Source organism: Planococcus citri, chromosome 1 (assembly GCF_950023065.1).
Source record: "Planococcus citri chromosome 1, ihPlaCitr1.1, whole genome shotgun sequence".
In the NCBI taxonomy this organism is placed as follows: domain Eukaryota; kingdom Metazoa; phylum Arthropoda; class Insecta; order Hemiptera; family Pseudococcidae; genus Planococcus; species Planococcus citri.
The window spans coordinates 4,158,988-4,183,859 of NC_088677.1; the positions used below are offsets into that span (position 1 = coordinate 4,158,988).

Genomic DNA, 24,872 nt, shown 5'->3' on the forward strand with positions numbered 1-24,872 from the left:
AATTTGCTAGTGAGGTGTTCAAAATGGTGCCAAAGGTGCTAGCAAAAATGCTAGAATCACTGCTAGCATAATGCTACAGAATTTTGTCAATAGGGATGGTTCGGTATCTTTGATGATATACTGCGACATGCATAAAAAGATATTTTACACCAAAATTGACTACTTTCCACAGTAATAAAATTTTCGGCCAAAATTGGCCACTATTAGGCAGGAAAACACGCTTTCAAATGGATTTATGGCCATGGAGCAGAGACCACCATTTGAAAAATTCTGAAGAAATTGCTAGTCATAGAAAACACAATGAGAAATATAAAAACCTTTTTTTTAGCTTTTTCCCCAATAGTTTGAACTTCCCGCCTTATTGATTTGATGTTTTCCAGATGGATTTTAAAGTTGTTGGGGTAAAAAAAAAATCAAGGTCATTATACTCCAATATTATCCATCATACCAAGTTTCAAATCAATTGGTTTAATATTTAAAACCCCTGAAAAATGCGTTTTGTGGAAGTCCACCACCCCCTCCTCCAAGGCGAGGATGGAAAGCAGTCCAGAAAAAACGATAACTGTTATAGTATTTTGTACATTCATTAACATAATATGGAGTAAGTAAGTTAAAGCAGTTATTGCTTTATCGATCTGGTTATTCATGGTTTTGAAGAAATGATCACTTTGTTTCAATAGATGGAAATTTTGATTCTACTACATAGGTAATTAAGTGTTACATATCATGAAAGAACATCGAAACTGTGAAACCCTTATCTTCGAGTATCACAGAGTGCTTCCAGCACTTTTTCATTGTTTTTTTGCAAACATTTGTTTCACTTTTTCTACAATAATTACAAGTAAAATCTTCTTTGATGCGTACATACAATATTGGTGTTGTTGTTTTCATTAGGTATGAAGCAAAACTTCTGAACAGGAATATGATGTCATAACATTTTAGAGCTTCGTCCCCTCCAATTTGAATAAATATTATTAAAATAGAGCTCATTTCTATCTTCAAAGGGTTTCATTCAGGTACTGTTTAATCAATACCAGTCATATCATGAAATTTTTTTTCGCCACTTCATATTTTTTTGTTTCAGAATTGATGAAATTATTTTTTAGTTTGGTTATTTTTTCATTATTTTGATACACAGAAAATTACGTTATGTTACTTTTTCTGTTTATCGTTATTAGGTATATTATTTCATTTTTCTGTTGTTTCGTTTCGTTTTTCATTAACGTATTTTGGTTGATTAAAAATTGTAAAATTATTGATGGTGACTTGTAGAACTTCAATATTTGTTTCAACTTTCACTTCACTTCACTTCAAGTCACACAGTGTTCCAACAGAACCCAATACAGGAAACAAATTTAGGCATGGGGTTTGAAGAATGCTTTTTATGTAGGTACTTAACACATGGTGTTTTGAAGCAGTCAAACCAATCATCACAAAAATCAGTGGAAAATATAAACTCAGGCTGGAAAAGCATGAAAATATCAACGCGCTGTTGTGCTATTGGACAACAGCACAACCATAAGAAGACTCCAAAGACAGCATGTGCTGGACTTATGATTAAATTGTTGCATCCAATGGGATGTAACGCAGATGTTATTTAATTATGCATATGTTCACTAAATTAATTAAGGCCCAAGGCCGTTGTAATTTCAAATTGTAAATAGAAAAAAATGGTGTTGCAAGCGCATACTTTTCGCGATTTATGCCTATACCTATAAGTAGGTACATATAAAAAAAAGGAGTGTGTAACTGTGTATGGAGTATGAAAGGTGAGTGCTGATCTTGATTCCGCAAATTGGAATGTAATCAACGCAACGGCAAATAAAAATTTGGGAGTAAGTAATACAATTATTTTTTCAAGTATGAAAACCAAAATTTTTATACTAACTGATAGGGAATTAATTACTTCAATTCAAGTCCTTATACTACTTACAAAAGCATCATAACCCATCATCAAGAACATACATGATGCATGTACCACCAAATGTTCTTGGTTGTAGGTATGTATTAAAATGGAGTAAGTAAGTTGAATGATTGTTTTATATCAATTCAGCTATTGTAATTATGAAGGAATGATCGCTTTTTGACGATCTACAAATAATTAAGTACCTTCATAAGTTGAACCATGAAGTTGTTTGATGATTTATAAGCTAAGGTTGAAAAATTTATACTGTGTGACTGTTGAATTTGTTTACGTAGGTACTTCTTTGATCTACATCTATTCCTTAACTATACCCTTTTTACTTTCTTCCAGATGACCTTGTTAATCCTTCGAATCTCCAAAAGTTCAAATTTTACTGTTTGCGTTGCACGATGAATAAGTATTATCGATACGTGAATTATTGCATCAAGTCCCTACTTTACGTTGAATTTTGTTCTGATTTTTAGATATAGGTATGGTAAATCTTATTTTAAAAATATGCAATGAACATGCTTTTCAGCATTGAAAAAAAAAAGTATTTGAATACAGGTATTTTTCTTTTTAGTTTTGCTGGTTTCAAACCATCAATCCGGCAGGTGAATCGAATATACCTTATGGGATATACCTACGTATATTATAAATGTATTATGTTACCAATTTCGAGTTTTTTTTCATGGACATGCGGTATAGGCAACGTTTCATTCTGATCGATGCATCAGGGAATTGCCAACAAAAAATTAAGAATATGTACAATATCATTAACGTCAATCACGACTTATGGAAGTTTATATTTACTCGTATCAGTGAATTCATGGCGCATAGTTTTCAGTTCCCTCAATTCTGCTTTTCAATCTGTACATTGTACAGTTTCTCCTACAAAATATTTCCGATATTATGATCGCTATATAAGCTATAAGTACCCTTAAACATAGATTCTTGAAGAGAAGCCTTTACCTAGATATTTGAGGGTGGCATGTTTTAAAAAAATGTAGTAAGTTACTTACCATTGGTGACAAATGACAATTATCTAAAATAACCACAACGACGAGAAATAATACAAGCACTAGAGTACTTTCAGAATTATTTTTTAAAAACAATTTCAACATTGTTACGAGCAGCCATAACGTACAAATAAGAATGCGTATCTGTTCGTAATGTTCTGTAAATCATACTAGGAAACTGCGTATTATCAATCAAGATTATCAGTTTAATACGAGATTATTTAGAAGAATTCGATAATTAGAGGAGATAAATATACTTAGTTTCATATCAAGTACAGCTAAGAAGGCTGGGTACGATTTTATCATGGTCTTAAACATACCGCAATGTTTCCTCGTATTATTTTCTTCCCAACGTCAGTTAAAAGTTTGTTAGGTTACTTGGCTTCATGAATACTCCTTCTAGGTACATTGTGGAAATTCAAATTGAAAAATGAAAATAAAACCGAAAACTGTGGAATTGAAATCGAAAACTGACGATGAGGAAGCAGAAAACAGGAAATGAAATTGAAAATTCTGAACATCGAAATCGAAAAAATTGAACGAAACTAAAAAGTCTAAAAATAACTTTGTGAGCTGAGAATGGGACTATAAAACTCTGAAACAATATCAGAAGCTGAAAATGAAATTGAAAATTTGGGAAAATAAAACTGAAAACAAGCTGACCTAAAAATTAAAAAAAGAATTGAAAAATGAAAATATGACACTGAACTTGAAATAAAATCAAAACCTCTGAAAATAAGAAATTTAAAACTAAAAATTAACTTGGAAATTCTAAATCTAAACAATGAAATGAATCGAAAACCTAAGATGAAATTTAAAATTCAAAAATAAAGTAAAAACCTGAAATTGAACCCAAAAACTTCAAAAATAAAACGTAAAAAATTCTGAAAACTTAATGGAAATCAGAAAGCATACTTAATCGAAAACGGTCAAAATAGAATCAAAACCAGAAATTAAATTGCTGGTAGATTCTTTCAATGAAATCAAAAACTGAAACTGAAAAGAAAAATATTAAAAATTAGATGAAGAAGTTAAAACAAAATCGAAAATTATGAAAATAAAAATTGAAAACTTGAGAAATAAAATTGAGAACTTTGAAATGAGGAACAGAAAACTTGGAAAGTGAATTGTGCAACTTTGCAGAAAAATGTGAAAGTATCTCTGATAATAAAATCGAAAGTTCTGAAAGTAACATGTAAAACTTCGAAAATGAAGTGGAAAATTCTAAAAATGAAATCAAAAATTGAAATTGTGAATCCTAAAATGTGAAAAGATTCATATCGAAAAATCGGGAAAAAGTTAACAAAAACTGAAAATTGAATTAATAACTCTGAGAAAAAAAAATGAAAACTGAAGATAAAAATTCTGAATGAAATCAGAAACTAAAATTAATAAACTCGAAAATTCTGAAAATGAAATCAAAAGTTCTCTAACTTGAATTGAATTGAGAATTTAAAATGAAAACGAAAAACCGAAAGTAAAATTAAAAATCTAAAATAAAATCAGAAATCGAAAATTCAAACTTAAAATTCTGAGAATAAAATTGAATCTTGCAGTGAAATTGAATATTTAAAATAAATTCGAGAAACCAAAATTGAGATCTGAGACAGGAAACGAAAATCAAAAACTTCAAAATAAACTGCTCAAAACAAAGAATTTTGGAAAAAAAGTTGAAAACTGAACATGAAATTGAAAACTGAACATGAAGTAAAAACAACAAAATTGACACAAATTCGATAATAATATGTATTTTTTTAAAAATAAACTTTCAAAATGAAATTCCAAATCAAAAATGGAAATCCTAAAAATCTGGCAAAAAACTGAAGGTGAAAAATTTAGATCAAAAACTAATAAAGAAAACTGAAGATAAAAATTTTGAAAATCGGATGAAAAACTGAAAATTGAATCGAAAACCGAAGGTAAAATTAGAAAGTGAGAAACTAAAAATAAACCCAAAAATCCTGGAAATAAAATAAAAAATTCTTCAACGTGAGTAAATTGAATTGAAAATGTTGAATAAAAACAAAAAATCGTCATTGAAATCTCAAAACCAAAAATTAAACAGAAAATTTGGAAAATAGAATTGAAAATTCTTCATGTAAAATTCAATGTTTAAAACAGGCTCGAGAAAACCATAAAACTGGAAATGAGATCAAAAAACCGTAAATTGAACTGCTGAAAACAGACAATTTTTATGAAATTAAAAACTGAACCTGAAGTTAAAAAAACAAAATTACCTAAATGGAAATTTTTGACAATGAATAAAAAAAAACTTTGAAAATAAAATTCAAAATAAAACTCCCGAAAATCAAGCAAAAAAGTGAAGTTGGAAAATTATATCAAAAACTTGAAATGAAATCTAAAAATTTAGGTAAAATAAAAATCACGAAATTGAAAACTGAAAGCAAAATCGAAAAACTAGAATTGAGATGAAAAAAAGTTTGAAATATTTGAAATTGAAAATTGAATTCAAAATTTTGAAAACCGCGTGATCAAAAACCGATCTGCTCAAAATTGGAAATTCTGAAAATCCAGTTAAAAACTGAATGACTGAAAACCAAGAAAGACGAGGTGAAAAATTCTGATAAATGAAATCGAAACACGGACCTGAAAAAATTGAATATGAAAATTCAGAAAATTAGACCAAAAGCTGATAAAGATGGAAAATTTGTAAAAAAAAAAAAAAACAAAAAACTATGAATAAAATCTAGAAGTTAAAATAAAACCGAAAATCTATGAATGTGAAGTCAAAAATTGATAATTCTAGAAAATAATCGCGATCAATAACTTGAAATGAAATCAAAAACCGAAAACCGAACTGAAAATTCTAAAAACATGCCCAAAAACTGGACTTTACAAAGTCAAAAATTCTGAAAATCAAGTTAGAAACTTGAAATGAAAATAAACCAAGAATAAGGTACAGCTATACAAAAAGATTAAAAACTAAGTAGGTAGGTATACCTATGAAATAAAAAAACAAAATTAAAAAAATTTTAAATGAACCCAAGAACTTTGAATATGAAAATTAAAAAATTATAAAAATTCAGAAAATGAAGCAAAAACTCCAAAATGGAAAATTAGATTAAAAATTGACAGAGGGCAGATTGGCCCCACTGCCGAAGGTAGTGCTGACGTAACATATCCCTTATAGTAAAGTAGGTAACGTGATAAATATATTCTAAAAGAAGTAGGCTAAGTACAATACAGACTCGCGCATATAAGGCGGCACCCTCTCGAAGAGAAAGGGTTCGCGAGCCGCTAAGAAAGGGCTCGCGACGTGTTGACAGTTATTGCTCGAGATAGGGATTCTTGGTGACATTTATAGTCCGAGATAGGAATTTTGGGCATAAATTAACAAAATCACATAAATTCATTAAACTTATGTGTACTTAGCAATTACGCAATTGGTACCCCACTAAATAGGGGTGGAGACTTGACCATCTCAAGTCTCTTTATAATACTGATCTTCGCGCCGAAAACCTCAGTATTAACTTGGTCGCGGAGTATTACTTTAGCCGTTCTTACTCAGATTTCGGAGTCTTCTGGTCGAGTAATGTAGTCGAATCGCCGTTAAGTAGGACTTCGCGGTTCTCATACTCTACACTCTGAAAAATGTCTTGTTTCTTACTTCGATGATTCGCGGTTGTCGGTTCGTATTCGAGACATTGATATAATTAGTCCATGGAATTTCCTCATTCGTGGAAATCCTGGTATAGTCCTTTTGTTTTCTCCATCTCGCTTGATGGTAAATAGCATGTTAGAAATTGGTGAGATTGGCCATGCATATGTACGACCAATAACAAGTGAACCTTTTTGATATCTTGGGCTGCACCCGGGCACCACCAAGATAGGCAAAGAATTAAAATGTACCTCGTTTAGTTAAGTTCCATCGAACGCCCTAGTATTGGTTGGGCACCTGAAAGAGATGGAAAAACAAGAACAGTTGGCAGTAAGTGGTGAAATTCCCTTACTCGTTTTATTCGTAAGTATAATATTTGTAACCTTCTCATGGATTTCGAGCAAAGTGTCGTTGTCCATGATGATTAATTTTATATTGTTTTCTTGTGTAAATACTAGCAAAACTACTTATTTTCGCATATCCTATTCTTCACAGGTGTTTAGGGTAAAATCTCATGTTAGATTATTGTTTCGATTTTTATGATCTACGCCAACACACGCATGGCGAGATCATCCCAAATTAAATTCATTCGTTTCATACTTTCTACTAGGATTAGAGAATATTACGTATGTCGATGAATTTTGTGTGTAAAAATGTAAATATACCTTGTAAATAGAGCAGAGTCTTATTTCATAGGTATGTTTTTTAAATGATGTATAGGACAGAATAGTCATTCTACGCCCTTCTGAGCTATCTAGGTATTGGCAAATATTCCCCGCCTAAGGAATATTTCTAAATCTCCCCCAATGGTAGGAATTCTAATTCATATCACTAATAGTAGGGAGGCTTTTCCGCCCTATATCAAAATTATTCGTAGAATCGAAAATTTAAGGAGAATCCAAATTCCCAAATACAAAATCAAAAACTGAAAATTCTTAAAATGAAATTTTAAATTTGAAAATGAGAATAAAAACTCGGAATGAAATCAGAAATCGAAAGCTGGATTTATTATTCTGAAAATATGGCCAAAAACTGAACTATTCAATGAAATAGTATAACTGAAAATATCTACACAGGAAGGTAGGGTCTATTGAAGTAGGAATTAACAATATAACAAACCCTAACACACCACATAAGCTTCTTGATAATATCAATATTCATTCTCAAATAAGAAACTAAGAAATTCTTCTCCTTAAAATAATTTAGAGCAAAGCCAAGAAGGCTACGTAAATTTGTTCACAAAATCCAAAAAATTCAAACTCAAAAGAAATGTGAATTAATCTCAGACAAACTAATCATGTTGGTAATTCAAAGATAGGTAAAAAGTAAAATCTCATATGTTGAGATACCGTAAAAGCTCGTTATAACGCTTTCGGATATAACGCTGATTTTGTTATAACACTGATTTCTTCTGGTCCCTTGACATCCCCATTTAAATCAATGTAAAATTAATCGCGATATAACGCTCTTGAGCATCTAAAAATCGCGCTTTAACGCTCTGAAATTTCAATAATTATCCTTCAATTTTGTTGATTTAAGGCATTCAACGACTACTTTTTACATGTTTTTATGCGAAAAATAATGAATGGAAAATTTGAATTGAAAAATATTCACAATATAAAAATGTCTTATCACAATTTTGACAATTATCGTTAAATTTCATTGACGATTTAAGGCATTCAACAACTAGTTTTTACGTGTTTTTATGCGAAAAATAATGAATGGAAAATTTGAGTTGAAAAATATTCATAATAAGTATAAAAATGTCTTATCACAAACTTTGCGTGAATTCGCGAATCAACATTGACACTCATCTCTAACTTTAATCAAATCGAAATAATAACGCCAGAATTCAAATTTAGCTCAAATTGCAATTTTTGAGGGAGGATGACCGAAGGACTGCACAAGTTAAACTACCATAACATGGCAAAAAAAAATACATTTCTTCCAAAAATGACCCTACACTTTGAGGACCTCCGATCATCTCCTTGAATCACTACCGAGCTCAAAACTTTTCTGGGTAGTACCCCACTCAAAGATACGTGTGTATATGTGACCATCCGCGATAAAACCAACCATCCATCGCAAAAAATTGAAATTTTTTTTTCGCGAATTTTTGTTCCTTAAACCATTTAAGGTAAAGTGGGGTAATTCCGATATGGGGTAATTCCAATAGCAAGCCCTAGCTTTGTTGCAAAACACATTTTGGCACAAATGATGAAGAAAGTAGATAGTTTTAGTGCTAACCTACACCCATTAATGATCAGATGGTTCATCTGCTCTGTTTTGTCAAGTCTGTGCAGTGTTCAAAATCTGAATGCCCAAATCCTTTGCCGCAAAAAACAGTGCACTTTTGGAACTCGTTTTTATCATTCAAAACTTGTTGAAAAATTCTGTTTAGAAGCTGATATTTGATGAATACGTGTTAAAGTGTCAGTACCTCTTTTGATTTTGCTTTTATAATTATTTGTTTGGTGGCATTGAATTATTAAACATGCCGATCATTTTTCATGCTGTGGGGTAATTCCGATAGCCCCAGCAAAATTGTCCTGCAATGTTTTTTTCGCTGCTTTGATGTATTATAGTTTTAGGGGGTTGAAATTATCAAAGAAAATCCTCAAAACGGGGCATTTTTCTCTAGTTGGTCTAGTTTTCAAAAATTATGCCTCAAAAATGCATATTTGTAAAAAAATTTAATTTTTGTTTTAATGATTCAATTTACATGAAATAAAAACCTAAATATGCAATAAATGGTATATTTCAACATTACTGGCTCGGAATTACCCTGGGAGAATTCCTTTCCTTATAAAACTCATTATCGGAATTACCCCATTTTTAGGGTAATTCTGATAACTCAACCTTCCAAAATGTTTTTTCAATTATATGTATGAAGCCTTCACACAAATCACTCTTCAATATAGTCAATGTGTAGCTGAAGGACGCAGGAATAAAGTTGTTACATCATTTTTGCCCCAAAATGTACAGGAAATCCAAAAAAAGAGAAATTGCTAAAATTTTGAATTTTGCCATCGGAATTACCCCACTTTACCTTAAGGCCCAAAGATAGGTGAAAAAACATTTTCGATTTTTTGCGACGGATGGTCAGTTTTCTTGCGGACAGTCACATATGCATTTGAATTCGAAATATTAATTACAAGTTTACCTATATGTACATCGTTTTGACTTCCTTTACAACGCTTTTTTCACTTTAAAACGAGAATTCGCGGTGTAACGCTAATCAGCGTTAAAACGAGACTTTTGGTTATAACGCGCTTCAGCTTATAACACTCTTTTTCTCCGGTCCCTTGAAGAGTGTTATAACGAGCGTTTACTGTATATCAATCAATTTAGGAAAATAAAATAAACTCGATTCATGATGGAACCATATCAATTTATAAAGCAAATAAAAAGCTAGTGTTGAGTCCTATTTGACTATATCATACTATACAAAAAATACATTAAAACCATATAATCATGGTATATCTTACGGGATGTTTGTTTGCTCACCTACTTAGGTTGTGGCAGAGCCATGCCTACACCAGCCCACTCGGTGCAGCGACTTAGGCTTCCATTATTAGCCTAATGAGCACATTGAAAATCACGAACTCCGAACACAATTAAATTCTCAATTCAAATCATAATAAAGTTTAATCTTCTTCAAAACATAACATCAAAAATCATAGCAAAAATAGGAAAAATTCGAACACATAAAAAGCATATGTCTTTCTCAAAACACGGTCAAAATACAAGTAACTGAGAACCTAGAAGTTTATCTGGATCCCAGTATATTATTCCCTTTACCTCCTCCATTTATCTCATCCAAAGAGAATAATGTCCTATCAGTAAAATGTGAAATTACAGGGTAATACCCATTTTACGACAAAACATGAAAATAAACGACCAAAATTAAAGTTCAAGAACTACAAAATGAACCTGGAATTTTCTAAACTAAAATTATTAAAATCTAAAAATGATATAACTGAAAACAAAGCCGATAATAGGTATAGTTCTGAAAATGAAATAATTACCTACTTACCTACAAACTAGAAGCGAAATTGAAAATTTTTCAAATGTACTGAATCCAGAGTTACTCAGCTAATAATTTACCTACTTTTTACAGATGCAGAAAAAAACCTGTCATTTAGAAAAATGATCTAATGAGTCACGAGTGCGTAATGGTCCATAGTTACATGCTAAACGAGTACCTGGTCCCCCTTCACCCATTCTCAGTGAAAATTGAACCTTAACAGGTCTTATTTGTCACAAACACCTTTTTATGAAAAACTCCCAACCCGATATAATTTTAGCTGTTGTTTTCCAAGTTGAAAAACATCTACGACTATACGACTCGTCGAATCAAAGTGCGTGAATTTCAACACGTTGTTGGATAAATTCGAAATCTCGGTCGTGTCCAACTTATACTCGTATATACGAGGAAAACTCGTACGTTATACTTGTATTTCTTGGGTTTGCCAAATAACGAATACGTGACAGATGGAAATTCGTGAAATGCATAAAAGGATGCGTAAGGGTCATGTTTTACGCTTTATCCTTGAAAAGCTCACATACGGGCTCAGGTGTTATCCATAGCCGGCAAGCTATAACGGTCGTTATTCAGTTTTCTAAAGCTCTGTGCAAATATAAATTATTTCGCGACAAGTTTAGTTATTCCATCCTTTAATGCTTTAAAAAGGCGGATTTCGCTTACCTTTACACTCTACAGTCTGAACACTATAAGAAATAACGCAGCTGCGGATGTTGCCAGCAGCAGTGTGGTGGTCGACACAACAACAACAACCATGTAATGTAGGGATACCGCAAAAACCCCCTCCAAAAAAGTATATGTAAAAATTCCACCTACACAGATTGAAGACGATACACCTATACTTGATGGGGTTAAATTAAATTTAAAAAGATTAATAATACAGCGGTTCGCCATTCGCAATAAAACATCTCGCGTTCGTTCCTCATCTCTTTCTCACCATCATCGTCGCGCGCGGGCTAATGGCATGAAATTTTAGAAACGGTTAAAAGCTTCGCCAAATTTACTATAAAAGGAAATAAACTTTGTACATTACGCGTTATATACTCGCTGCTATAACAGCCCGTATTCAAAAATTAATGATAATTATTATATAAAACGCTACCCATTTCGTAATACTGCAGCTACTAGTAGGTACCTTTAAATCTGCTTCTCAGGTACAGGGTGTTTCAATGAATTTCTAACCCATTCGATGGAACGTAAAGTAATCTGGAGTTACATTTGGGTGTGATGTTTTGGCTGGGTGAATTTTGGAAAATGACATTTGTAGGATTTTTTTTTGCAAAATGGGAGAATTATTAGACGATATAAGAGTGATCTGAAAATGTCAACACGGTTTTCATCATGTAGATCATTTCATGCCAGACGCCAAATATACCGGTTTTTAGTTTGGGTCCTCCCTCCTCCGATTTGAATCACTTTACCTAGTTGAATTTTAGCGGATTCCTGCTCATGAAAAATAATCAATCAAAATTTCATCTGATTGAGGTGGAAAAAAAATATTTGACTAGCCTGTTACATTTTTTCAACTTGGAAAATATTGATTCTAAAGATCAATTCGAAGTATTTTGGAGCCTCCAGAAATCGTATGGATTTTCCAATTCGGAAAGAAAAACATAATTTAAGAGATGAAAATCTAAAAACAATCTTACGACGTGAAACAAATAAAACTTGATTTATAACTCACCCAATATGGCGTTTGAATATCCCTAATTTTATATTCTTATTGAAAGAAATTCATAGGTAACTCACCTGAAACAGAAAAACAAAACAAATTGTCGATTAGTTGACTGCTTTTGATATTTTTCGCAACAAAATACTTTATTAAGATAGTAGAGTCTTTCAAAGGAATGTTTGTTTTTTTCTGACGCTTCTTGCTTGGTTCCCCGCAGACACATTTTCCCAATCATTCCAATTTTCCAGATTTTCCCCATTTCAGCTGAGTCATTTAATGTCAAATCAGTTCCGGTTTGGGTTCAGGTCCTCCGATTTTGATCACATTTTTTTGTAAGTTCCTCTGGTTGGGAAAGAAGAAAAATTGCGGTCATTGACTCCATAACCCTCCCCTTTCCCCGGGTAGGTAGTTGAAATGTGTTTTAGTGTGCGTAGCACACTATTGGTTTCGCTTTGATAAATTGAAATTTCAATTGCAATGAATGTTCTCTTAAGCTATCCGACCGTTTTTTGTACCTATTGGACACCATTTGAGAATCATTAAGGCGGAGGGTATAGATTTATTTTCATTCAATTCGGATGGGTAATTGCTGAGTAATTGCAATTTTAGTTCATTATTTTAATGCATTAAATCCTAAAAAAGGGAAAAGGGGACTTGTAGAACACCTGCCGCTCATTGTACATACCCTGCTATACCCCCAGTCTATTCCATCACCAGCTGTGTTTCATTGTACCCTGTTACACCCCCGTCTGTTAGCTGTAAATTCCAAGTGGGAGTGGTTTGGTGGGGCGTTTACCAAACAAATATATTATTTTAATGCCCTAACCCTCGTAGTGAGTAGGTGGCTGAGTGGATAGGGCATGTAGGTAGGAATAGGAAATTTAGGGACCCAGGTTCGAATCCCCGTGAGGTAAGTAGGTAGGTGACAGATTTTTCGTAGGAAAATTGGATAGGTAAATGCTTTGGAGTTACTACCTATAAATGTAGTACATGAAAATGGGGCAAAAATAATGCTGAAATTGAGTTATGAATTATGATATCATTTGCTAACTAAAAATTCATTTTATTAATTTTTTGTCTACCTATAGCCATAAGTACAGTAAGAATTACCTTGACATGAATAATTTTCAACTTTTTACTTATAATTTAAAAATTACTTCAAAATGAGTAATTAAACTAATTTTTGTACAATTGAAACATGTAATTTTTATTATCATGATTTAGTAAAAATTATTAAAACAAAATGATTTTTACTATTGATACCTATAGCAAAATTTATTAAAATGATAATTTTTACTATACGATTACAGTAAAAATTATTGAATGGGATCTGGTACTTAATTGTGCTAAATACCAGTAAGTAGGTATTTAGTTAAATTTTTTTGTAAAAATTACCCATATTTTTTTTCGTGTAATTTAGAGGCAATTCAAATTCTTAACATATTTTATAAGATTTAATTCTTAATTTAGAATAAAAAGCAAGTTCTGAAAGTTGGTTTGAAAATTTATAAATTTGAAGACAATGGAAATTCTAAAAAAAATAATATGAAAATTTGTATTTAGAGACGCTGAGAATTCCAAAAATTGATTAAAAGTTCTGTAAGTTGCAGATAATGTGAACTTGATAATTATATGAAATAAGTATTGTAATATTTATGAACAAGATGAGAATTCTGAAAAATTGGAGGCAATGTAAATTCCAAAAATTGAGTAAACATTTTACAATTTGTGGACAATATGAACTTGAAAATTGAATTTGAAATTTTTTAATTTAAAGACGATAAGAATTCTGAAAAATTATTCAAAATTTGACTATTTAGAGGCAATGTGAATTCTAAAAATTGATTGCAAATTTCCTAACTCAGCAGCAATGCAAAATTCTGAAAATTTATTGAAAACTTTATGAAATTGTAGCGATGGGGAATTCGGAAAATTGATTTGAAATTTTGTAAATTTTAAAACAATGCAAACTATGAAAAACAATTAGAAATTTCTTAATTTAGAAGCAATACAAGCTTATAAATTATTCTGAAATACCTATGTATTGTAATTTGGAAAATATGAAAACACTGAAAAACAATTATTATTTTGAAGCAGTGAGAGTTTCAAAAATTCTCATTACTGTGACATGGTTGATTCATTTATGCACTACCTAGATGTAATAACGGTTATAGCTGTAGAAAAAGCAGCTAGCTACGCACATTTCAAAATTTGAATATTTTAATCATAATGCCCAACTTTGGGCGAGCTCCATTGCTCCTCGATGCTGCTGCAACTTGGTGAAATGATTCATTATTCTCGAGTTTTTGAAAAAGGGATCACGAGATCTATCAAATTGGAGTTACATTTCGTCAGTGAATCGAAAATTCATATCCAGTAGTTTGTTTCGAAGCAGTTTTTATGCAATTTTGAGCCCCAAATTTTCTGATAACTTCTAAAAATCAGCCAAAATTATGCTCAAAAAAAGATTTTGAAAAAAAGTTTTTACTGTTGCGGGTAAAATTAACTAATTTTGATAAGTCGTAAAACGTCGTTTTCGATCACCTTAAAAATCATAACCCGATTTTGAGCTGAAATCTCTTCAAAAATTCACAAAAAACTCTTTCAACCCAAAAATTATGATGGAAAAAATCAAAATTTTACCAAATTGACCAGGAAAGCTGAAATTTGGGATATACCCTACTTTCGACATGCCAAATCGATTGGAAACGGTTTCAACCCGTTTTGAGCAGTTCTGGAGCCTCCAGCAGATTTTTGAAACTCGAAATTCTCACAAATTACATCAAATTGGAGTTGTAAAGCTGAAATTTACTTTAAAAACTAATTTTCAATACGCTACGAAGTACTGCAGGTGAATTTCAAGTCATTTTAGGGCCTCCAGCGACTTTTTTGAAAATAACTGGAGCCTCCAGTAGATTTTTGAAACTTGAAATTTCCCCAAAATTTCATCAAACTGAGATGGAGAGTCGAAATTCATTCTGAAAATTGATTTTAACACCCTCCGAAGACGACTTCAGGTGGGTTCAAGCAATTTTAGAGCCTCCAGCGACTTTTTTGAAAATTACTGGAGCCTCCAGCAGATTTTTTAAACTTGACATTTCCCCAGCATTAATTTATCAAACGGAGTTGGCAAGCTGAAAAGTTCGCAGACTACATGGTGGTTTCAAATGGTTTTGAAGCTCCCAGCTATACTTTTGGGAAATTTCAATTTTCCAAAAAAAATGCCATAAATAACCTTTCAAAAAGACGCTGAAGGCTCCAGAACAACTTGAAATCCACCAGCAGTCAACTTCGTAGCTTATTGAAATTAGTTTGCAGAATGAATTTCGACTCTCCATCTCAGTTTGATGAAATTTTGTGGAAATTTCAAGTTTCAAAAATCTACTGGAGGCTCCAGTAATTTTCAAAAAAGTCACTGAAGGCTCTAAAATTACTTGAACGCACCCGAAGTCGTCTTCGGAGGGTGTTAAAATTGGAGAGTAGAGTAAATTTCAGCTTTTCATTTCCATTTGATGAAATTTTGTGAAAATTTAAAGTTTGAAACATCTGCTGGAGGCTTCAGGAATTTTCAAGAAGTCGCTGGAGGCTCCAAAACGACTTGAAATTCACCTGCAGTACTTTGTAGCGTATTGAAATTAGTTTTTAGAATAAATTTCAGCTTTACAACTCCAATTTGATGTAATTTTATGGGAATTTCGAGTTTCAAAAGTCTGCTGTAGGCTCCAGAACTACTCAAAACGGGTTGAAACCGTTTCCAATCGCTTTGGCATGTCAAAAGTAGGGTTTACCCCAAATTTCAGCTATCTTGGTCAATTTGGTAAAATTTTGATTTTTCCCCTCATTTTTGGCCTAAATTGGATTTTCAAAAATTCACCAAAAGTCGAAAAATGCACTTTAGCACTTGAAATTTTGACAGGTGATAAATGTTTGCATGATCTTTCGATCTACCTTTGTAAAGTTCGAAAAATTTCGTGCAAGACCTATGTTGAAAGGCGAAATCTGCGATTTTGGCTGACCTGTCAATCAAAATTGGCCGCCATTTTGTAAGTAAGGCCAACTTTTTTTTGGGCAAGTTTGCTTTAAAATGTTCTTCAGGGTGTCCCCTTTAAGAAAAAAGTTGTCCCGGAGGATCGACGGGGGGGGGGGTGCAATTACTCCTATTGTCATATGCCGGACTATAATAGGTACATTAGGATATTAATTTTGAAAAAGTCATGTTCAAAAAAAAATGATTCAGTTCAAGCCCAGCTGGTGCCAAAAATTTCGTTGAAAAAAAAGGAAGAAATTACATTTCACTCGATGTCCAATTCACATTGCTCTCTCCTAATTTTTGCTTACTGGCACTGGCACTCTGATACTAAGCTGTGACACTAGCACTAAAAATTAGCACCCAGTCCCAGTGTCATTTCAACTCAGTGCCGCTAATTTGACATTCAATGACCCCTTACTCTATTCCCCAAAGGCTAAAACTGTCTTCACTTTCGTAATCGGAACAAAAAAGGAATTCTCCATTAATTGAACGTAGCAGCGAAGGAAGGAAAAAAAATTCGGATTATGAAAACATCAAGCCAGGCAAATATACATAATAAGGCCAATAATTAACTCGACGTTTCTTAATTAAGTCAACGAAACGTTACAGAAAGCTGAGGAAATTAAACCAGACAGAGCAGGGTAGGATAAAAAAGGATACACAACGATTTGAAAACCATTCCGTTGATCTAATTTTCTATATTTTTACATCCGATATTAATTTCCATTTATTTGGCGAAATAATATAATTTCGCACACAGCGTCGTCGTCGTCGCATCGCAGAACCAACTAAGGATTTTAATTTTAAAAAAGAATTATAATATTAAAAATAAAAAAGTGAAAAAAGCGAACGATGAAAGAAGAAAGAAAAAAAAAAGGTTAATGTTATTTAATATCGCGTTAAATTTACGATATTTTGTTGGCTTTTTTTTTGAGGTTTAACCAATTATTCATTTGGTTAAGGGGTGAAAAAAAAATTGTGAATTATGGGACGGAATAAATTTGTGTCTTTTTTAACGCACAGTCGTGTAAGGGAAAAATACAAAGGAATCTTAATTTCGTTTCGTAAAAAGATAAATAACCGACGACGAGATGAGTAACATTAAAAAATGTTTTTCACTTCTCACTGTCATTCATATCTCTCTTTCATGCTAAAAGCTTAAAACCTTAATACTAATTGAGTAGAATGTCTTTGCTGGTCGTTTATAGTCTGCGCCCAGGCCCATCCCTGTTGTGCTATTCATTAAGTGCCCTCGTCTCTGACTATCTGTTTCGCAGTCGTCGTCGTCGTGTTAAAGGTGTTGTTGGGGGTAAATGGTACGCGTATTTCCTCGCTTTGAGGATCCGATAACAAGTGCTTCGGTTTCGTTGCAAGAGCAATGAAAAACACAGTGGGTTAATTTTGAATGACATAATGATGATAGACGGCTTAAAGGTCATGTTCAAATATTATATTCGATGAAAGTAAATGTCTGAAACATAACGATTAGGATTATTAAATGTAAATTGCACCTTTGGGTTTGATGAAAGAGAAAGAGATTATGTTTTTGTCATAAAGCATACAACACTGAAAAATCAGGCTGACCAGGGAAGTATCCCAACCAGCTCAAAAATTTTTGAACCGGACTGAAAGGAATCGGAAGATGATCCCATGATATGGCACCAGTCAAAATTTCAGGTGCTGAAATTCATTTTTCGATTTTTGGCGAATTTTTGAATATTCGAAGGGCCAAAACTAGAAAAATGAAGATTCCAGCAAATTGGCCTAAAAAGCTGAAATTTGTTTTATACCCTATTTCAGACATCCCGAGTCGATTGGTGATGGTTTTGAACCGTTCTGTAGTCTCCTGTGGATTCTGATTTTTTAATAGTTTTTATTTCAATATAGTCCGGCATATGACAATAGGAGTAATAGCACCCCCCCCCCCGATCTCCCAGGTCAACTTTCTTCTTAAAGGGGACATCCTAAGGAGGCTAAGGAATACTTTAAACCAAACTTGCCTAAAAAAAAAATTGGCCTTACTTACTTACAAAATGGCGGCCATTTTGATTGACAGGTCAGCCAAAATCGCAGATTTCGCCTTTCAACATAGGACTTGCACGAAATTTTTTAAACTTTACAAAGCTACATCGAAAGATCATGCGAAAATTTATCATTTGTCAAAATTTCTAGCGCTATGGTGCGTTTTTCGATTTTTGGTGAATTTTTGAAAATCGAATTTAGGCGAAAAATGAGGGAAAAAATCAAAATTTTACCAAATTGACCAAGAAAGCTGAAATTTGGGGTATACCCTACTTTTGACATGCCAAATCGATTGGAAACGGTTTCAACCCGTTTTGAACAGTTCTGGAGCCTCCAGCAGATTCTTGAAACTCGAAATTCCCACAAAATTCCATCAAATTGGAGTTGTAAAGCTGAAATTTATTCTAAAAACTAATTTTCCATACGCTACGAAGTACTGCAGGTGAATTTCAAGTCGTTTTGGAGCCTCCAGCGACTTTTTGAAAATTCTTGAAGACTCCAGCAGATGTTTGAAACTTTAAATTTTCACAAAATTTCATCAAATGGAAATGAAAAGCTGAAATTTACTCTACACTCAAATTTTAACACCCTCTGAAAACGACTTCGGGTGGGTTAAAGTCATTTTAGAGCCTCCAGCGACTTTTTTGAAAATTACTAGAGCCTCCAGTAGATTTTGGAAAATACATCACACTGAGATGGTGAGTCGAAATTTATTCGGCAAACCAATTTCAATACGCTACAAAAGTTGACTTCTGGTGGATTTCAAGTCATTTTGGAGCCTTCAGCGACTTTTTGAAAGGTTGTATGGCATTTTTTTGGAAAATTGAAATTTCCTAAAAGTAGCTGGAAGCTTCAAAACCATTTGACACCACCATGTAGTCTGCGAACTAAATTTCAGCATGCCAACTCCATTTGATAAATTAATGTTGGGGAAATTTCAAGTTTCAAAAATCTGCTGGAGGCTCCAGTAATTTTCAAAAAAGTCGCTGGAGGCCCTAAAATGACTTGAACCCACCTGAAGTCTTCTTTAGAGGGTGTTAACATTGGAGTGTAGAGTAAATTTCAGCTTTCCATCTCCATTTGATGAAATTGTTTGAAAATTTTAAGTTTCAAAAATCTGCTGGAGGCTCCAGTAATCATCAAAAAAGCCGCTGGAGGCCCAATAATGCCTTGAACCCACCTGAAGTCGTCTTCAGAGGGTATTAAAATTGAAGTGTAGAGTAAATTTCAGCTTTTCATTTCCATTTGATAAAATTTTGTGGAAATTTGAAGTTTCAAACATCTGCTGGAGGCTTCAGGAACTTTCAAAAAGTCGCTGGAGGCTCCAAAACGACTTGAAATTTACCTGCAGTACTTCGTAGCGTATTGAAATTAGTTTTTAGAATAAATTTCAGCTTTACAACTCCAATTAGATGGAATTTTGTGAGAATTTCGAGTTTAAAAAATCTGCTGGAGGCTCCAAAACTGCTCAAAATGGGGTGAAACTGTTTTCAATCGATTTGGCATGTCGAAAATATGGCATATCCCAAATTTCAGCTTTCTTGGTCAATTTGATGAAATTTTGATTTCTTCCCTCATTTTTGACCTAAACTCGATTTTCAAAAATTCACCAAAAATCGAAAAACGCACTTTAGCACTTGAAATTTTGACAGAAGGTAAATTTTTGCATGATCTTTCGATCTACCTTTGTAAAGTTTGAAAAATTTCGTGCAGGTCCTATGTTGAAACTCAAAATCTGCGATTTCGGCTGACCTGTCAATCAAAATGGCCGCCATTTTGTAAGTAAGGCCAACTTTTTTTTAGGCAAGTTTGGTTTAAAATGTTCCTTAGGATGTCCCCTTTAAGAAAAAAGTTGTCCCGGAAGATCGGAGGGGGGGGGGGTGCAATTACTCATATTGTCATATGCCGGACTAATAGGTTGGTAATCACTGCAGAAACTTTTGGATTTGAACCAACAAAATAAGATTTTGATAATACGAATCTAAATCAATCGGAAGGGTCGCAGAACTTCATCTTAACCATATTTACTGCGTTTTTTCTGAAACTGGAAAATCTGAAAATCCGCTGGAGGCTCCAGAATAGTTCAAAACCATCAGAAATGGACTCGGGATGTCTAAAATAGGATATAAACCAAATTTCAACTTTTGTGACGGTAGGGGATGCGCCCACAGCTTCCACCTAAAGGGAAGATGTGTTCCCGCGGAGTGGCAGCACTGACTAAGTAGTGCACTCTGTCGGATTAGTTCGAGTATAGCCACTCCGCCATTAGAGACGTTACAAACGTTAAGTATTTTTTCACTGGTGTTCCGGTTCGGATGCATTTCAGAGCTTCCACTTGCAATCGATATTGCAAGTGTCTTTTTATAATGATTAGTGTGTCTTTTTTGTATTTAATCTATTCGGTTTTATATCAGAGATGTGTACAAATAAAGCTGAACACTTCATTTGCGGTCTATGATCTTTTATGCGGTGTTTCGTCACCTTTGCTGTTCGATGTACTTTTGTAAGGTCATCAGTCAAGTTTGGGTTCCCTGGGCTTAATTATATGCTGAATAGCACAAGACTATCCCTCTGAATACCAAGGGTAGTCCCAGCTATCACACTTTCTATGCCAATTTTCCAATATTTTAATTTTTTCCAAATTTTGGCCCAAATTTGATTTTTTAAAATTTTCCAGAAATTAAAAAATAATAATTATTTACGGCGAACAGGTTATGCAATTTTATTAACATCTCATTATTTTTACTGCAGATAAATTTATACGATTTTATTAACATAATTTCCATGATTTCCAATCGATCCACTTTCAATTATTCAGAACGTCTACCCACAAAAAAAAAAATTCAATTGAAAATTTATCCAGATTTCACCAACCAAAAAAAGGATACCTAACGATGGTAGAATTACCTTCAAATCTGATATTTTTTTTACCCCCGTTATAATTTTCTTTCTTTTTTCAAAATATACTTTGAACCGAAACGAAATTAGCATCTAAAAAAATAAGTTTCTGTACCTCATTATTTGCCCTGGTAACAAAAACAAAATTCATATATCCTTGTAATTGTACTACCTTTTTCGCATCGTTGACCGTAAACTGAAAGGGGAAAAAAATGAAACATCGCAGCAACGACGAAAAAATACAGAGTACTTATTTCATAAACAGACTATCATTCATTTTCAGATTTTTAGCGCACAGTTAAAAGTGAAATAAAAAGCACTACCTACTTTTAAGCATTGTAATCGGAAAATGTTACGTTCTTTTACATTTTAACGTTTCTTCTCTGTACTGTATAAAAAAGCAAAAAAAAAAAAAAAAATTGGTACCACATTTCTATTTTTATTCTTTTTGTTGGCTCTTTTTTTTTTTTTTGTAAATATCAAGTCGCGACATTTACTGAAACATAATAAACGTATCCGGCTGTTCCTTTGAGATATATGGGGGAGAGAAGCAGATTTCAAAAAGGCTTCATTTAAAGGTCTTCACGTTTCTGCATTGTCGCTTCGCTAAAAAATACGTATACGTTCTCGGTCTTCGATACAAATTACATTTTTTTTTCTCCCTCGATGCTTTCTCACGTACATAAAGGTGAAAATCGAACGAGAGTATGACGTGATTATTTGGAAATTTTGCCAATAATATTATATAATATTATGGAGATTAAATTAAAATGTCGAATGGTTCGTAAAGTCGACAAATTGTAATATTATAAGTGAATGAACTCGTTTTTGTGTGTATTTTGCATAGGGGATGATGTCATTGATTCGTGAGGACGTGATAAGCAAAAATAAGTATGAGCGCGGAAGGAATGTTTGTTTCGTACGTGGATGTGGAAATGTAACTGTTGAGCTTGAGGGAAGACGAAAGAGACGGGTTGAAGAGTAAATCCTTTGATATTTATGATTGTTTGGATTTTTTTGTTTTCGTTTGAATTGAGGTGTTCCTGGATTTGTTCTTTGAGTATTTTAAATGAATTTTGAACTCAAAATCAGGTACTTGATTATTTTTTGGATTTTTCAAAACGGAGTCATGCGTCCTATCAAAATTGGTTCAAGTTTTCTAAAAATCGAAATGGATCAAAATTTCACTAAAAATTTAAATACTTCGAAAAAAGGTATTTTTTGAGAAAAAATTGGGTCATGATTCTCGAGATTTTCAAAAATGGTGTCATGTGATCCATCAAGATGGGTTAAAATTTAGTGAGAGCTTAAATTATTTCGACAAAAATGTTTTTCAAGCATTTTTAAAGAGTTTTGAGCTTGAAGTAAGGCGATGATTTTAGGAATTTCTAAAAAAAATGTCATAAGACATATCAAATTTGGTCAAAATTTTGCAAAAAATTTATGCATAGTAACATAGAAGATGTATATGCAGGGATCTTCTTTACTTTGGACGGAACCGAGTTTTAGTAGGAAAGCATGGAATCGAGCATTCCAATACCTTGGTGCTTATTTTAGACCGTACATGCTGCTTTTCAATCGACATCGTTATACTTAACTGTCAGGTTGCCATATGTAAACTTCCTCCTTGACCTTTCCATACAGGAACGCTGCAGAGACGTCAAATTGATACACAATCATATTTTCTGCCAGTGAGATCGCTAGCAACGATCTTATTGTATCAAGGCGAGTTACAGGTGCGAACGTTTCATCGTAATCAACTTCGGGTCATTGACTGCAACCATTTACAACCAATCGAGCGCAATATTTCTTGATTGTACCATTTGAATTAGTTTTTATGCGGAAAACCCATTGATTTCATAATACAGGCTTTCCCGGAGGTTTAGGAACTATATCCCACGCGTCGTTAGTAGCCATGGACTGCATCTTGGTATCCATCACTGCTTTCCATTCAGAACATTCTTGACTTCGAATAGCTTCATTGTACGAGGTCGGTAACGAATCTAATTCTACCAAGAAAATATCAATTTCAACACAATTAGCGAGATTGTTGAGAACCGGAGATTTCGATCGTTCATTATCGCATAAATTTCTCCATCTAGACAGAAGCTCGGATTCTTCTAGATCGTTGTTAGAATTTTGAAAATTATCATTGATATCCAAATCATCGTTCCCAGACACTGATTTTGATGATTTTGGAGAAATTTTTGAAGTAGACGGTGATTTCTTTGGCGTAGAAGGTGCACTCTTTTTCTTCGGCATTGATGTAGTGCTTTTAGTTTCCTTTATTTTGGAATCACTGCTACTTTCATAATCAACTGGATCGAGCAAATCATCGTTGATTGGTAACATAACGCGTTCTTCACAATCTCGAAGTCTTTCGTTGAAAGTGACATCTCTCTCAGCCCACACCAAAAAAATAAATACTTCATTTTCTAGATTTTTCATCCAGAATTGCTTTTCAAAACTTCAGACTTCCATTTATTTCCTATTTTATCAATTTTATGTTATTTTGGAAGCTGGAAGCCTTGGTTTTGTTTCTTAAAACTTTGATATCATGAATTTTTGTTTCTCAGATTCAGGGGTGTTAACCATAACCGCAAAAAACCGTAACCAAAACACAAATTTGATCCAAATTTATTTTGGTTTTCAGTTTGGGTTTTTTTGTTTTGTTTTTTTTATTAAGGTACATTTTTTTGCCATTCATTTTTTGTGATTTTTAGACTTTTTTGACTTTTTATTACAAATTCATGCAATGTATTAAAAAAATTATGTAATTATTGTTCTTGAAAAATATAATATACTTTTTTTGAATTATTATGAAATTACTATACTTTGTTTCCTGAGATTGAGAAATGTTGAATTGAAGATATTTGAAAATATTTGAAAAAAAATTATGTAAAACCGAAAAAAAAAACGAAAACTGAAACTGAAACCAAATTTTTTGCAAATAAGATCAAAACCAAAACCTGAAATTTTGAATTTCAAAACCAAAACCGAACCGAAATCCAAAAAATTTCAAGGAAAAATTGGAATGAAACTGTAATCGTAATTAAAATAATTAAGTTTAGCACCCCTGCTCAGATTTTTTAATTTGCTAGAAATTTTGTATTTTCATAATCTTTAGTTCTTTGGAATTCTCAATTCCTAAATGTTTGTATTACATATAGAATGTTTTCTATAATTTCAGCTTGAAAGAATCCTAGAATTTTGATTTTGTATATTTTCTAGGTACTTTTTAGAATCTTTGTTTAATGGAACTTCGATTCTCAAGAAGGTTCGCTTCCTAAAATTCTGACTTTTTGAAATATTTTCGTTTTCTATAGAGATTTATGTAAGTATATTTTCCTAGCTTTTTTGATATCTGAAATTTTGATTTCTCAGCTGTTGTTGATTTTTGATTCTTAGAATAGTAATTTTCATCTCCTAGAATTTTGGTTTTCTACACTTTCATATTAGGAATTCTTACATTTTTTATGATTGATGGCTTCCTCCAGAATTTTCCCTTCCTAGAACTTTGGTTTTCTAAAATTTTTGCTTTCCAAAATTTCAGTTTCCATAATTTTATTTCCTAGAATTTTTGTTTCCTAAGAAGCGTTTTTTGAAAGTTTTATTTCGTAGTTAAATTTTTTTTATTTCCATGACTTTTTAATCTTATGATTCT

The 24,872-nt window shown here is 32.7% G+C and overlaps 1 protein-coding gene across 3 annotated transcripts in view; it reads right to left on the reverse strand.

Annotated features, from left to right (window-relative positions):
- Positions 1-24,872, reverse strand: part of LOC135845430 (uncharacterized) — a 517,543-nt gene that overhangs the window by 255,920 nt on the left and 236,751 nt on the right. The window contains exons 1-2 of one of the 3 annotated variants that reach the window (XM_065363995.1): positions 2,926-3,057; positions 2,717-2,794 (exon numbers count right to left, since the gene is read on the reverse strand). The exons of the other annotated variants lie outside the window; for them this stretch is intronic. Coding sequence (XP_065220067.1) covers positions 2,717-2,741 — 25 coding nt within the window. The 5' untranslated portion in view covers positions 2,742-2,794; positions 2,926-3,057. Of the gene's footprint in view, positions 1-2,716; positions 2,795-2,925; positions 3,058-24,872 lie in introns of those variants that run through there. 3 annotated transcript variants of the gene reach the window in all.